Source organism: Elephas maximus, chromosome 26 (assembly GCF_024166365.1).
Source record: "Elephas maximus indicus isolate mEleMax1 chromosome 26, mEleMax1 primary haplotype, whole genome shotgun sequence".
Taxonomy (NCBI): domain Eukaryota; kingdom Metazoa; phylum Chordata; class Mammalia; order Proboscidea; family Elephantidae; genus Elephas; species Elephas maximus.
Genome location: NC_064844.1, coordinates 1,113,433 through 1,130,045, shown reverse-complemented (window position 1 = coordinate 1,130,045; position 16,613 = coordinate 1,113,433). Strand labels below are relative to the sequence as shown.

The 16,613-nt window shown below is 35.9% G+C and overlaps 1 protein-coding gene across 7 annotated transcripts in view; it reads left to right on the top strand.

Annotated features, from left to right (window-relative positions):
• Positions 1-14,843, top strand: part of SANBR (SANT and BTB domain regulator of CSR) — a 101,259-nt gene extending 86,416 nt beyond the window's left edge. For 2 of the 7 annotated variants that reach the window (XM_049870363.1, XM_049870362.1), the window contains exons 17-22: positions 8,582-8,673; positions 9,309-9,337; positions 9,419-9,492; positions 9,999-10,087; positions 11,887-11,999; positions 12,961-14,826. In XM_049870363.1, the coding sequence (XP_049726320.1) occupies positions 8,582-8,673; positions 9,309-9,337; positions 9,419-9,492; positions 9,999-10,087; positions 11,887-11,999; positions 12,961-12,997 (434 nt within the window). In that variant the 3' untranslated portion in view covers positions 12,998-14,826. Of the gene's footprint in view, positions 1-8,385; positions 8,476-8,581; positions 8,674-9,308; positions 9,338-9,418; positions 9,493-9,998; positions 10,088-11,886; positions 12,000-12,960 lie in introns of those variants that run through there. The other 5 variants (XM_049870366.1, XM_049870365.1, XM_049870364.1 and 2 more) reach the window with 5 other exon arrangements.
• The last annotated feature ends 1,770 nt before the right edge of the window (positions 14,844-16,613 follow it).

Genomic DNA, 16,613 nt, shown 5'->3' with positions numbered 1-16,613 from the left:
TTTCCTGATTTCCTTTTTGAAGTTTTCTTGTTTGGTATAGAGGAATCGAACTGATTTTTGTTTGTTAATCTTGAACCCCCCACCCCCCACTTTGCTAAATCCTTTATTAGTTCCAGTAACTTTCTTATAGAGTCTCTGGGACTTTTTATGTATAGTATCACGTCATCTGCAAATTGGGATAGTTTTACTTTTCCTTACCATTTTGGATGCCTTTTATTTCCCTATCTTTCCGTACTGCTCTCGCTAGGACTTCCAGTACAATATTGGATAAAAGTACTGATAAAGGGCATCCTTGTCTAGTTCTCTTTCTCAAGGGGAATGCTTTCATTCTCTCTCCAGTGAGAATAATGTTAGCTGTTGTTTTTATATATACGCCCATAATTATGTTGAAGAAATTTCCTTCTGTTTCTATTTTGCTGAGAGTTTTTATTAAGAATGGGCGTTGGACTTTATCAAATGCCTTTTCTGCATCAATTGAGATGAACATGTGATTCTTCTTCTGTATTTTATTTATGTGGTAAATTGCATTGATTTTTGAATGTTAAACCATACCTGAATACCTGGTATGACTCTTACTTGGTCATGGTATAATATTTTTTTTTGATACACTATTCAATTTTGTTGGCTGAGATTTTGTTGAGAATTTTTGCATCTATATTCATGAGGAATGAAAAAAAAAAAAAAGAACCAAACCCATTGCCATCAAGTCGATTCCGACTCATAGTGACATTATAGGACAGAGCAGAACTGCCCCATAGGGTTTCCAAGGAGTGCCTGGTAGGATTCAAACTGCTGACCTTTTGTTTTGCAGCCCTACCTCTTAACCACTACACCACCAGACTTTCCTCATGAGGAATATTGGTCCATAATTTTCTTTTTTGTGTGTCTTTGCCTGGGTTTGCTATCAGGGTTATGCTGGCTTCATAGAATGGATTTGGGAGTGTTCCTTCTTTTCCTGTGTTCTGGAATAGTTTGAGTAGGATTGGTGTCAACTCTTCTCTGAAAATTTGGTGGAATTCTCCAGGGAAGCCACCTGAGCTAGGCCTTTGTTTTTTTGGGTGTGGGGGGAGGTAGTTTTTTTAATGATCTCTTTAGTTTCTTCTCTTGTTATGGGTCTGTTTAAGTTTTCTACTTCAGTTAGTGTTAGTTTAGGTAGCTAGTATGTTCCTAGAAGTTTGTCCATTTCTTCTAGGTTTTCAAATTTGTTGGAATATACTTTTTCACGGAATTCTGTTATGAACCTTTTCACCTCAGTTGGTTGTGTTGTAATGTCACCTATCTCATTTGTTGTTTTGGTTGTTTGCATCTTCTTATTCTTTTTCTATGTCAGTTTAGGCAGTAGTTTGTCTGTTTTATTGATCTGCTCAAAGAATCATCTTCTGGTCTTGTTGATTCTATCATTTTTCTGTTTTCTATTTCATTTATTTCTGCTTTAATCCTTATTTCCTTTTTTCTGGTGACTTGTGGCTTCTTTTGCTGCTCTTTTTCTATTTGTTTGAGTTTTAGGGTTAAATTGTTGATTTTGGCCCGTCTTTTTTGATGTGTGCATTTATTGCTATGAGTTTACCTCTGAACACTGCTTTTGCTGTGTCCCACAGGTTTTGGTATGTTGTTTTTTCATTCTCATTTGAGTCTAGAAGTTTGTTTTTGTTTTTTTTTTTTAATCTGTTACCCTGTGGTTTTTCAACAAGGTGTTATTCAGTTTCCTTGTATTTATTTTCCCTGTTCTTCCTGTTACTGATTTCTAGCTTTGTAGCATTGTGGTCAGAGAAGATGTTTTGTATTATTTCAGTGTTTTTTAATTTATTGAGGCTTGTTATGTGGCCTAAAATATGGTCTCTTCTTGAGAATGATCCATGTGCATTAGAGAAGAGTGTATACTCTGCTGCCGTTGGGTGGAATGTTGTATATACGTCTTATGAGGTCAAGTTGGTTAATTGTCTTATTTAGATCTTTTGTATCTTTGTTTACTTTTTCCCTATTTGTTCTCTCCATTGTAAGTGGTGTGTTAAAGTCTCCTACTATTACCGTGGAATTGCCAATTTCTCTTTTCAGTGCTGGTAAGAGTTTGTTTTACGTATTTTGGAGCTTCGTTGTCGGGTGCGGAGATGGTTATTAACGTTACATCATCTGGGTGAATTGTCCCTTTAATCACTATATGATGCCCCTTCTTGTCTCTTATGATGGATTTTGATCTAAAGTCTGTTTTGTTAGAGATTAGCATTGCCACCCCTGCTCTTTTTTGGTCACTGTTTGCATGACATATTTTTTTCCATCCTTTGATTTTTAGCCTATTTATATCTTTGTGTCTAAGGTATGTGTCTTGTAGGCAATGTATTGATTGGTCGTTTTTTAATCTGTTCTGCCACTCTGTCTCTTCACTGGTGCATTTAGATCATTTTTATTCAGTGTGAGTATCAATAGATATGATTTTATTGTTGTCATTTTGTTATGCTTTTTGATGTGTTGTTGCCATTTTCTTTGTTTTGCTTAATTTTCTGTGCTGAGTTTGTTTATGTACTTTCTTATCATTTCTTTTTTGTTGATTGTGTGTTTACTGAGTCTTTATGGTTTTATCTTTATTTTGGTGCATAAGTTTATTAACTTTCTTTGTGGTTACTCTGACATTCCTACGTTTAAAATAGTCTGTTATTTCTTGATATTGCTATGACTTCCTCTCCATATGGAAGTTCTGTGTCTACACCATTTAGTCCCCCTTCTATTTTGAAGTTGTCAGCACTGACAGGTTGGTATCTCTAGTTCCCTGCTTTCAGTTCTGTATGTAGCTTTATTTTTACTTTGGAGATTTCTCTATCCGGGTTGGCATCTTGGTGATGCCATCACGTGGCTTATTCTCAGGTTGTTTGTTGTCTGATATCACTGGTTCTCGCTAAAGGACTCTTCCTATAAGGATGGTCTGGTTTTTACAAATTCCCTTAATTTCTGTTTATCTGAGAATGTCCTAATTTCGCTGCCATGTTTGACAGACAGTTTTGCCGGTATATGATTTTTGGTTGGCAATTCTTTTCTTTGAGGGTTTTGTATATGTCATTTCATTGCCTTATTGCGTGCATGGTTTCTGCTAAGAAATCAGAGCTTAGTCTTATTAGAGTCTTTTTGTAGATTAATTGACTGTGTACATGTGGGTCTATTTCTGAACTGTGTATTCACTTCCAGTGGTCTATGTCTGTCTTTACATCAAAGCATCAATACCCCTCTATCTTCATTTCTGTAGTTTTTAGTGAGTCTGGAATCAGGTGGTGTGAGTCTTCCATTGTTGTTCTTTTGTTTTAAATTATTTTGGCCCTTCTAGGTGCTTTGCATTTCCTATAAATTTTAGAATTAGTTTGGATATTTCTACAAAGATCCTACTGGGATTTTTGATAGGGTTGTGTTAAACCCACATATCAATTCAAGGAGAATTGCTTTTTTCAGTGCCAAGTCTTTCAAGCCATGAACATGGAGTAACTCTCTGTTTATTGAAGTCTTCGTTAATCATCTCTCTGCGGTGTTTTTATAGCTTCAGTATGTAGGTGCTGAACATCTGTGTTAAATTTATTCCTAAGTTTATTTTTGTGCTATTATAAATGGAGTTTTTTTCTATTTTCCAATTGTATATTGAAATACAGTTAATCCCTTGCTAAATTCACTTATTAGTTCTTCATTTATTAGCTTCCTTTCCAATCTGTATGCTTTTTATGTCTTTATCTTCTCTGTTTGAACTGGTTAGGACCTAATGTTGAATAGAAAAGGTGGGACAGACATCCTTGCCTTATGCCCAGTCTTAAAGGGAAAGCATTTGGTTTTTCATCAGTAAGTATATGATGTTAGATAATTATTTCTCATAAATGCCCTTTATCAGGTTAAAGAGGTCCCTGTCTGTCTTAGGTATCTAGTGCTGCTGTAACAGAAATACCACAAGTGGGTAGCTCTATCAAACAGAAGTTTATTTTCCCACAGTTTAGGAAGCTAGAAGTCCAAATTCAGGGTGCTAGCTCAAGAGGAAAGCTTTCTCTCTCTGTCGGCTCTGGAGAAGGGTCCTGGTCTTTTCTGAGTTTCTGCTCCTGGTCAATCCTCATGTGGTTTGGCATCTCTCTTCCACCATCTCTGCTCTGCTTGCTTGTTTAATCTCTTTTATATCTCAAGAGATTGACTCAAGACAGATCCTACATTGATCCTGCCTCACTAACATAACAAACACAACGCATTCCCAGATAGGATTATAACCACAGGCATGGAGGTTAGGATTTACAACACGTATTTTTGGTAGACACAATTCAACCTATAACACTCTTTCTAGTTCCCTGATGTTTTATAGTGAATGGGTGTTGAATTTTATCAAATACTTTTTCTCCGTCTACTGAGATGATCATAGAAGTTTTCTCCTTTATTATATCAATATGATAAATTACATTGATTGATTTTATAATGTTATACCAATCTTCTGGAATAAACTCACTTTGTCATGATGTATTTTTTTTATATATATTGCTGGGTTGGAAACCCTGGTGGCGTATAGCTGCTAACCAAAAGGTTTTAAGTTTGAATCCTTCAGTTGCTCCTTGGATACCCTATTGGGCAGTTCTACTATGTCCTGTATGGTTGCTGTAAGTCAGAATCTAGTTGACAGAAACGGTTTGGTGTTTTTGGGTTTTGGGTTGGACTTGCTAATGTTTTGTTAAGAATTTTTTGTTCACACTCATGAGGAATATTTGTAGTTTTCTTGTTACGTCGTTTTCAAGTTTTAATGGCCTGATAAAATGAGTTGGAAAGTATTTCCTTCACCTCTCTTTTGTGAAAGGGTTTGTGTAGGTTTGGTAGTATTTCTCCTTCAGATGTATGATAAAATTTAGCAGGAAGCCATCTGGGCCTGCAGTTTTCTTTATGGAAAAGTTATTAATTATAAATTTAATTTCTTTAATTAATATAGGGTTATTAAAGCTTTCTCTTTCTTCTTGAACCTATTTTCATAATTTGTATCTTTCAAGGCATTTGTGCATTTTATCTAAGTTACATTTGTTGGCATGAAGTCGGTCATGTTATTTTCTTATTATTCTTTTTTTTTTCTGAAGGATCTCTAGTACTGTCCCCTCTTTCATGCCTGATATTGGTAATTTATGTCTTACCTCTTTTTTTCTTCATCAGTCTAGCTAGAGGTTTATCAGTTTTATTGATCTTTTCATGGAACCAGTTTTTATCTCATTGATTTTTCTCTATAGTTTGTCTGTTTTCTGTTCGTTGATTTTCACTCTGATATATATTATTTCCTTCCTGTACTTACTTTGGGCTTAATTTGCTCCTCTTTTTCTGACTTTTTAAGGTAGAAGCTTAGGTTATTGGTTTTGTGACCTGTCTTCTTTTCTAATACAAGCACTTAAAACTGTAAATTTTCCTCTAAGTTTTTCTTTATATCTTGTTTTTACTTTTATTCAGTACCAGATACCTTCTAATTCTCCTTATGATTTCTTTTGACCCATGTATTGTTTAGAAGCAAGTTATTTATTTCCAAATATCTTCAGATTTTTCAGATACCTTTTAGTTATAGTTTCTAAATTCTGTTGTGGTCAGAGGACATTCTCTGTGTGGTTTCACCCTTTAAAATTGATTAGTCTGTCCTGGTGAATGTTATTGATGCATCTGATGATGCTGTGAACTCTGCTCTTGGTGGTGGAGTCTTCCGGAAGTGTCAGTTAGCTCAAGTCATCTGGATGATCTGGTACAAGTCTTCTGCTTTACTTGTTTCCTGACTACTTGTTCTATGTATTGAGGTCTCCACTTCTACTTGGAAATTTGCATACTTTTCCTTTCAAGTCTGTCATTTTACTTTGTGTTTGTTGGAACTTATGATTAGGCACATAAACATTTATAATGTATTGACTCTTATCTTTATGAAGTATCTGTTTTTATCTGTAAAACTGGTTGTCTTGAAGTCTATTTTGTCTAATATTAACATAGCTACTCTAGATTTTTGCTTACTGTTCAGATGGCGTATCTCTTTCTATCCTTTTATTTTCAGCTTATTTTTGTTTTTAATTAAAAGTGCATGTAATGTAGGTAGCATATTTTTGGTCATTTTTTTTTATCCCCTTGGGGTACAGCAGATAAGACCACCACTCGGGGTTTTTGACAACTAACTCCTGCATTTTTAGCCAGCCCTCTCGTACCTTCCCTGAGCTCCCCACCAGGCCTATGTAGTTTGGTGGTCAGCCAAGAATTTGGACAGAGTTTATATGCAGATTTTCCAGCTCATCTGCTTAGTGCTTCTCTGGCTAAATGGTATCCTAGATCTCTGGTAGCTTAGTCAGCCCCAGGCTCTGTCCTCTGACACCTCAAGCCAGTAAGGCTTCCCTTTGCCTGCAGCTTGAGCTGTCGGTAAAAACATTTACTCTTAGCTTCAAAGGTCAGCGGAGCAGGGGCTGGGGTCTGGGGAACTTGGTTTGAGGGGACTTCTAAGTCAATAGGCAAAATAATTCTATTATGAAAACATTCTGCATCCCACTTTGAATTGTGACGCCTGGGGTCCTAAATGCCAACAAGCGGCCGTCTAAGATACATCAATTGGTCTCAACCCACCTGGAGCAAAGGCAAAGGAAGAACACCAAGGTCACACGACAACTAAGAACCCAAGAGACAGAAAGGGCCACATGAACCAGAGACCTACATTATCCTGAGACCAGAAGAACTAGTTGGTAAGCCCGGCCACAATTGATGTCTGCCCTGTCAGGGAGCACAACAGACAACTCCTGAGGGAGCAGGAGACCAATGGAATACAGACCCCAAATTCTCATGAAAAGACCATACCTAATGGTATGACTGCGACTAGAGGAATCCCAGAGACAATGCTCCCCAGAACTTCTGATGGCACAGGACAGGAACCATCCCTGAAGACAAATCATCAGGCATGAAAAGGACTGGTCAGTGGGGGGAGAGAGATGCTGATGAAGAGTGAGCTAATTAAATCAGGTGGACACTGGAGAGTGTGTTGGCAACTCTTGACTGGAGGGGGGATGGGAAGATAGAGAGAGAGGGAAGATGGCAAAATTGGCATGAAACGAGAGACTGAAAGGGCTGACTCAATAGGGGGAGAGCAAGTGGGAGAAGGGAGTAAGATGTATGTAAACCTACATGTGACAGACTGATTGGAATGGTAAATGTTCACTTGAAGCTTAATAAAAATTAATTAAAAAAAAAAAAAAAACATTTACTCAGAGGTGCGAGAAACTCCCAGATCTCACCAGGAGTAGTTCTTCTTTGCAAGGTAGATATCCCACCCTAGTTTCTGCCTGCCTTTTCACTGGGCTTCCTGGAGCCCCCCACGCACTTGCATGGTTTCACACGCAGCTCAGAATTTGGGCAGAGTTTATGTTCTGATTTTAGACCTCAGATCTTCTGCTGCTTTCTCGCTTCCAAAATTTTCTCTTTGAATTTCCAGCTTTCCCCCCCTGGAGCTGGTAAGCTGCCATTTTCTTACCTGAGCTGGGGAGTTTGGGGAAGTACCCTCAGGCAAGAAAGCCACAAATTCACAGTTCTTACTTCACACATCTTTCAAGTATAAACTCAAGTTACTGCCTGCCTTTTATCATTTGCCAGGACCTTCAGTTGTTTATTATAGTTGTTTACAATATTTTGGCTCTGTTTTTATCTTTGAAAAGCGTTGCCTAATTTTAGTTGCCATTACCTGACTTCTCATGCTATCATGTCTTTTATCGATTTTATCGCACTTAGTAATTTCCCAGCTTAACAAAGAGACACAGGTCAGAGGCTCAGGGCTTGCCAGAAGGCAACTATAAGTTTTTAGATTATTAATATTGCTTTGCTTTTATTATAGCATCTTCAGAGTTATCTTCTATCTAGCGGATTATACCGGTTTGATTTTCCACATATGGCAGTGATACCAAATTTCCTTTTAAATGATATAGCAAAAATTGCAAAGGTGGTATATAAGCAACTGACGTTTGGAAACCAGTGATCCAGTATTTTAACCTTATCCTTATACGCTGCTTTTAGAAAAATGCTTTTTTCCCGCCCCTCTCCTTTCTCCAGTAAACTATCAGCCAGAATAGATTCAGAATATTGACTCCAAGAATGTGCTAGACTAGAATACAGTTTATCCAAATCGACTTCTTTCCAAGATCATTATTTTGCTACCTCCAGTAATACCCTAACAGCCCCCTGCCTCCTGCTTGAGCAACTGACTTCAAAACGTTTTGTGAATTTTTCTCTCTTCCCTCCTCTACTCTGCACTGTGGCGTCCTTTATATAAAAAATTTGGCATTAGACCATGACTCCACTGTTGAATTAGGTTCACAGAAATAAATATATATATTTTCCTATATTTCATTTTACTGGAACTTGGAGTTCATTACCCTCACTTTTTTCCCAAAGGTTTACATCAAGTAAAAAGAAGCAAATTAAAGTAAACCCCTGTAAAGCAGTTTCAGTCTGACTTCTCCAAGTATTTACTTTAATCCAGAGGTAACTTGTCTGTTTTAAAAAACAATGATTTTATTGTTTGGAAGGAGCAGGTGCATTGGAGCGTTATGTGAGACTTGTGCTCCTAACATTGGCCTTCCATTTGCAGGAAAAAAGGAGAAGCCAAAGAGGTTCACCAAGCAACCGAAAAAGCAGATGTCTTCACCCTGTGCTCAGAAGAAAGAAAAGGCTTTGGAGAAGGTAATTCTAAACTATCTGTTATTATTCTAAAGTTCATATGGAGAAATAAGCAAGTATAAAAGAAGAGTAACAAACACTGCGGTGGAATGCTAGCAATGTAAAAATGAAGAGGTTCTTTACTGACAAAGACATCTCTGACAAGTGAAAAACATGCAGAGAAGGGTGTATAGCGGCATAGGTCAGGATCAGAGGATAGTGATAACCACAGGTGACTGAAAGAGAAACCATGGGTTCCAAAACTGTGCAAAAGTCTGGGACCTTGTGAAGTGTCAGAGGACAGAATGGAGCTGAGACAAGATCCATGCAGTGACTTTGGACGGGTTGTACATTTGTCTTTGCGTTAAGTACCACAGGGACATGAATGACTGACTTCTAAAAGACTGCCTAAGTTGGTGCCCTAGAGTGGGTTAAAGACTTTGAACAAGTTTCTTAACCTCTCTGAACCTGTTTTATTAATGAGATAATAATAGTGCCTATGCCACACGGTTGTTGTATGAAATAATACATGTAATGTTCTTGTACAGTTGTCTTGCACAAAGCGAGTGCTCAATAAAATAAACTCTTCTCATTAACACAATAATAATAATCACTAAACGTGTTCTAACTGGGCTTTAATGCTGTCTACCTTTTTTTAGTCAGCTTCTAGAGATGCATCCCCCTTCATGTGAGTATCGCTCCTTAATCTACTTTGATGTCTGTTCTTGAAACAGCATAGACTCTGACTTCTGTTTGATTTTCTCAACAGTGTGAGTATGCAGAAGAATAAGTGGGATGCCACAAGATCCTTGCGATTCAACCAGGATGCACAAAGAGAAGATGGTAAGTGTTATTATTTAGCTAATGTACCAGTTGGGTATAAATAGCAAAGACAGGAATGCCTATCATTTTATGAAGTATGCTGAATAGCTTTTAAAATTCCATCTGGATTGAGACCCAGAATTAGCACATTCTGACTTAAGCATCAACCAGATTTTCACTATTTAGCAATCCCAGTGGTTAATGCATTGCATTGTGCATCTGTGGTTTTGAGAAGGCCTCTCAGACTGACTTTTACCTGTGACTTCCACTCTAAAGATGACCGAATGTATCTTTGCCTGATTTACAGTAATCTAAAAGGCTCTTTTTTTTTTTTAAAAGGCAGTACCGTTATCCTTGTGTTCCTCATTTTACCACTTGCTACCTCAAATTCTTCAAAGATTAATAGATGTATGTGTCTGTAAAATAATGTCAAAAGGTATTTTCATACATTCTTGATGATTTCAGTCTTCTTCAACAAATAAAAGCTGAAATCATCATAAAAAGAATTACTATTTTTTTACCTTCAGATCAGCGGCGGATGTCAGAAATTACAGGGCACCTAATAAAAATGAGATTGGGTGATTTGGACCGAGTCAAGTCAAAGGAAGCAAAAGAAGTAAGAGTTGTATACTGATATTTCTTGCTTAGAGATGTCTTCCTACTTTAATTTTTAGCACAAAAAAGTATAAAGATATTTTAGGCAGAATTTTAAAAGAGTAATAATTTAATATCTTAAATATTTTTAAAATATTTTAATATTCTGTAGCAGTTTGACCAGTTTGTTCACATAAAAGCTTTCCACCTTGTTATTATCCATGGTCCATAGATATAGATCCTTTAGAACATAAAAATAAAGTACATTGTCGCTGAAAGTGTAATGGCGTGCCAAAAATAGGTTAACTGTGCCTTGTTGATCAAACTGGCTATCCAGAGGGTTGACTTTATGGAAGTTGCTGATATTGATCAACTCTGCATGTGATGCTTAGGTGTTATGTCTGTTATCAGTTGTTCTTTCTGAAAATGAGTAGTAGAAATACTTATTCTTGCTAGAATTACGTATTAGTAATAATGTTATATATTAGCATTAGTATTGATATTATGGATCTGCAACAACTCTTGCTCGTCAGTCTTTTATTTAAAGATTTACTCCCCCTAGAAAACTTCTAAACAAAAATGTAAGAGAAAACCTTTGTGACCTTGGATTAGGCAAGTATTTCCTAGGTATAACACCAAAAACATGATTCATGAAAGAAAAAATTTGACAAATTGAACTTTTTCAAATTTAAAAGTTCTTCTGTTTGAAAGACACTGTTAAAAGAATAAAAATCAAGCCATAAACTTTGAGAAAATAATGTATAATGCTTACCTGATAAAAAATTTATATCCAGAATATATTAAGAACTCTCAAAACTCTAATACACAGCTCAGTTTAAAAAATATACAAAAGATTAATCCGATGAGAAAGGAGAGTGTTGACATGTCGTGGGGTTGTTAACCAATGTCATGGGATAGTGTGTGTACTAACTGTTTGATGAGAAACTAGTTTGTTCTGTAAACCTCCATCTAAAGTACAATTTAAAAAAAGATTAATCAAACTTCATCAAAGAAGTATACAGACGGCAGATAAGCACATGAAAAGGTGCAAAATCACAAGTCATCAGGGAAATGTAAATTAAAACCACAATAAGATACTACTTATACACCAACTAGAATAGCTAAAGTTAAAAAAACAAAAAACTGACGTCACCAAGTGCTGGTGAGGATATGGAGCGACTGGAACTCTCGTACCTAGCATGAAGGAATGCAGAATGATCACTCTGGAATACAGTTGGGCAGTTACTTATGAAGTTAAACACACTCATACAAACCAGTACACTATGTTTATAGTGGGTTTATTCATAATCGCCATAAACTAGAAACAACCCAGATGTCCTTTACCTAGTAAATAGATAAACAGACTGGCAGTATAAAAAAGAAGGAAATGTTGATACATGAAACAACACGGATGTATCCCCTGTGCGTTATTTTAAGTGAAAGAAGGTAGACTCAAAAGTCTACATTATGTATGATCCCATTTATGCAATATTCTGGAAAATACAGAGCAGATCAGTGGTTGCCAGGGATTGGCAATGGGTGGTAGGTTGAATTAAAAAGGTTATGAAGGGATTTCTTTTGGAGAGATAGACCCGTTCTATGCCTTCATTGTGACAGTAGTTGTACAGCTGTATGCATTCCATCAGAACTTGAAACTGTACACTAAGAAGGGTGAATTTCACTGTGTGTAAATTATACCTCAGTATGCATGAATACAAAAAATCAAAATTACTTATGAGCTTAAAAAGTAATGCCATTTTAATGAGCGTTAAACACTGCTATGACCTTATGGCATCAACAGAAGCCATAAGGTCATAGCAGTGTTGGTCCTTTCCTCTGCAGTTTGCAGGGGGTATTTATTCCAGGCTTGAAGCACAAGTCAAGGCCTCAGTGCCCGTCAGCGCACGGCAGAGCAGCACAGAGAAGAACACGAGGTAAATCAGCACAAACGAGGTAAAAATGCCCCTGGCTATAAGTGATTTTTCTTTAAGGGAAATCATATGAGCCCTGGAAGTGCATCGTTTGAGCTTGGTCTTTTTTTTCTAGAATTAGATCATCAAAATATTAATCAGAGCCTGTTGATTAATTATCTTCAGGTTTGTTAGGATTCTGACCAAATAACATTTTTAAGACCAATGCTTTATATTAACAACAAATCCTTTGTTAGCTGAGTCTAACTAAAAAGTCATGAGCACAAAATTTCATGAAAGTGTAGTTTTTTTAGTTAAAAGTTTTCTGTTTATTGAATCAGCTGTGCTCTGAGCCAGCTGCTGATAAAATGTAAGTTGTAGTGCTACTGTGAGTTAGCATTTTTGTACTTTGTTGATTTTATATCATTTTACATAAATCATTGAAGGGTTTCCCATTCTTTATTATTTTATTTCTTTTAATAAAATCTGTTGGGTCCTGTGTCATTTTACTTCACAGATTTTCTGTTAGGATTAATGGTTATTGAGATTTGAGAATTAATGCTTCAAATCCAAATGCCTTATCAGCAATTTTGAAATTCAGAAAGTTCAGAAAGCTGAGTTTTTTCCACAGATTTGTAGCAATTTGAACTTCAGCTGAGCTGGTATGATGCTATTTATAGTTTTTATTACCTCACCTAATGGAAATTTTCGTTTGTTTCACTGAAGAAATGTTAATGTGTTTGATTATGGGACACTGCTTCAGATCCATAAGTCATAGTACATGTGCCGTAATGTCTCTCAAAAATCTAAAAATATCTGAATTCCAAGATATATCTAACTCCAAGTGTTTCAGAAAATGGATTATAGAGCTATGTGAAGTTTCACCAAACTTCGATGCTGTCAAGCAAATGTAATACAAAGCAATACCAACTTTCTGTTGTTTTAGAAGCAACCCTGACCTTCTTTTCTGTTTCAAAAAATCCAGGTCTAAAAGTCGTTTGGGTCAAGGGCGTCCTGCATAGAGCACCTTATGATGTAACTAAAAAGAAACGCTACCGGACATCTGAAATCGCTCACTTCTTGAAGATCTTCCAGAAGGATAACTTCTAAATGTTTTAACTTATTAATTATTCTTGCAAGCCACAAAAATCATAGTGCTAAGAGAAATACATAGTAAGGTCTTAGGAAAATCTAAATGTAAATGAAAACTTTTTAAATCTAATTTTGTTTAGTATGGTGCTCGGCGATGTAGAAAATAATTATTTTTAAATGTGCATACTTAAGACTCCTAATATTTGTTATCCTTTATTTATTTGAAAGAGAAGAAGCCTAAACTCTTAAGTAGCTAAGACTCTTTCGGACCTTAAGAAGTTAGCTGTAGTGTCACTATGCATGTCCACTGACTGCTGTATGTCCCTTGGCCTGTACGTATTGAGACAGCGTCAAGAGCTGCCATTTGCCGAAATTCCCAGTGATGCTGATTGTAAGTTTGCATGAACGTTAAGGGACGGCAGATCCCAAGACCGCATTAAACACAGTTTGAAGGTGAGCTATTTCCTGTGTTGGGCAGAAGGGCTCAAGTTTTTTTCAGCTTTATTCCATGGAAAGCACAATGTTAACCCAAGTGTTTTTTTCTTTTGGTTTTTAATGCTTGTCTATTGGTCAGCTCAGCTGGAATTTCTCATTATTACTTCTTTCCTCTGTGAAGCTAGTGCCATTCTGAACTTCTTAAAATAACTGTTAGTAGTGTTAGAAAAGTCAATTATTTCATTTGTCTGAGACACCAGCGTCTGGTTCTCAGGGCTCTAAAGCCCAACCATTTTTCTGTAGCCATTCAAGTAGCCCCCTAAAACAGTTATAATTACTGATTACTTTGGAGATACTAGGAGAGATTCCCAAATACATTTGATGGGTGAAAACTGGCATATGTTCAAGAAAAATCACAATAAAATTGTATTCTGTAGATCATGTTTTAATTTTGCTAACCAAGCAGAAAGCATGCTCAGGGAAAATTTATTCCAAACCATAAGCATATGATAAATTATGTGTTTGGAAATTACTTATGTGTAGGTCTCTGGAAAACTTTAAGATGCGTTGTTTTTGTTTTTATTCTTCATTTGCCTTATAATTGAAATTCTCCAAATTATTTAAACTCAAGAACAGACTATGATAAAATGTGACAGAACAGCAATTTCTATTGAAATGTCAAAGTGTTACACTCAATTTAAACATACAGAAATCACTATTTTTAACTGAATGTTTTTAGTTAATGATGCTAGATATTATTTGATGTTATATGTGTGGATTTGCCAAGGTCTTTGAACTTCTGTTTGGAAATTTTGTCTCAGCGTATATATTTTTCAATTGTTTGATGCTTTTGAAAAAGATTATAATGTTTTTATTTTCAGAAAATGTTTTGTAGTACATTGTGTGTAAGCTCTGTTAAATACCAAAGTCTTGTCGTTTAGTGTATTCTCTGGTAAAAGGTTTTGGGTTTGTGTATAAACAGTGCTGTGACAGTCACAAAAAAAAGAGGAAAATGTGCACTTTTGATTTTTTAACTGATGGTAGAAAGACAAATTGCTTCTCCCTTGGGGTAATTGTACCACTGAATTGATTTTTTTACAAACTAGAGTTCATCAAAATTTGATTCTCTCCAGAATGTGCTCTTTATCTTGTTAATGTCTATCTGTAAACCTAACACAGTTACCACCATCATTTTAATCAAATCGTTAATAGTGTTTTGTTTGCCAGATACTTTGAGGTTTTACCTTAGTTAATTCTGAATTTGCATCACTTTAATCGAAATAAATGTTAATGACAAAATTGTTTGAAAAGTTCCTTGATCTAAATTATTTTTTATCTTTTCAGAAAAAAATCTAGATGTGCTCTAGGTGACAGGTTTTTCATGGGAAATCAGTTCTGTTACAAGGTGAAGTTTTTTTTAATTTTAAGGTTGTTTTAAATAATGATATCCTGGTAATGAATCCTTGCGTGTTGCAAACATTAATTTCCTTAGCTGCTAACCAAAAGGTTAGAGGTTCGAGTCCACCCAGAGGCGCCTCAGGAGAAGGATCTGGCAGTCTACTTTTAAAAAATCAGCCATTGGAAACCCTATGGAGCACAGTTCTATTCTGACAGACATGGCGTCTCAGGAGTCAGAATCACTCGACGGCAACTGGTTTTTAAGTTTCTAGTCACTATACTCTAGAGGGTTTGATTGAAAATCTGAGATTAGCAGTGGAGAAGGATCTGAGAGATGAGGTAACTGTTTGGAAAGGAGTAAAGATTGAGCTGGGGCTGGGAAAGTGAGGGCACCCTATAGGAGACACACTTGAGATTCAAAGATTTAAATAGATTGAAAATAAAAGGATGGAGAAAGAGACCATGCAAACAGCAACCATAAGAAAACTGAAGCGGCTATATTAATAGACAAAATAGACTTTAAAACAAAAAAAAATGTTACTAGAAATAGAAACATAGTGATTAAAAGTGTTGATCCATAACAATTATAAACATATATGCACCTAACAACAGGGCTCCAAAATTCACGAAGCAAAAACTGACAGAAATGGAGGGAGAAATAGATAATTCAACAGTAATGGTTGGAGACTTAAATACCTCATTTTCAATAGAACAGTGAGATAGAAGACAAACAATGAAATAGAAGAACAACACTACAAACCTAGACGTAACAGACATCTATAGAGCACTCAACTACAGCAGAACATACATTCTTCTTAAGTGCACACGGAACGTTGTCCAATACAGACATGTGATATGCTATAAAACAAGCCTCAGTAAATTTACAAGAGTTGAATAATACAAAGTATATTTGTTAACCACAATGGAATGAAATTAGAAATCAATAACAGAAAGAAAGGTAAGGAACTCACACCAAAAAAAGAAACTCACAAATATATAGAAATTAAGCAACATACTAAGTAACCAATAGGTCAAAGAGGAAACCACAGGGAAATGAGAAAATACTTTCAGATGAATGAAAACAAGGACAATATACCAAAATTTGTGTGATACAGCTGAAGTGGTGCCTAGAAAATTATAGCTGTAAATGCCTGTATAAAAAAAAAACTTTCAGGTTAATAACTAACCTTCCATCCTAAGACACTCGAAAAAGACAAGCAACTAAACCTAAAGAAAACAAAAGGAGAAAAATAATAAAGATGAGGGCAGAAATTAATGAACTAGAGAATAGAAAAACAACACAGAAAAATGAAACCAAAAGTTGGCCTTCTGAAAAGATCAACAAAATTGAGTGACTAAGAGCCAAACCAAAACCAAACCCATTGCCAAATTGACTCCATTCTGAGTCATAGCAACCTTACAGAACTGAGTAGAACTGTCCGCATAGGGTTTCCAAGGCTGTAAGTCTTCACCTTTTGGTTAGCACCACCAGGGCTCCTTATAAAAAAGTGAGAAGATTGAAATTACTAGAATTGGAAATGAAAGAAAGAGTATTACTACCAATCTTCTAGAAATAAAAAGACATGTGAAGGAATACTCTGAACAATTATGCCAATAAATTAGCTAACTTAGATGAAATGAACAAATTCCTAGAAAGACACTACCAAAGCCTACTGGAGAAGAAATAGAAAATCTCAAAAGACCTATAATAAG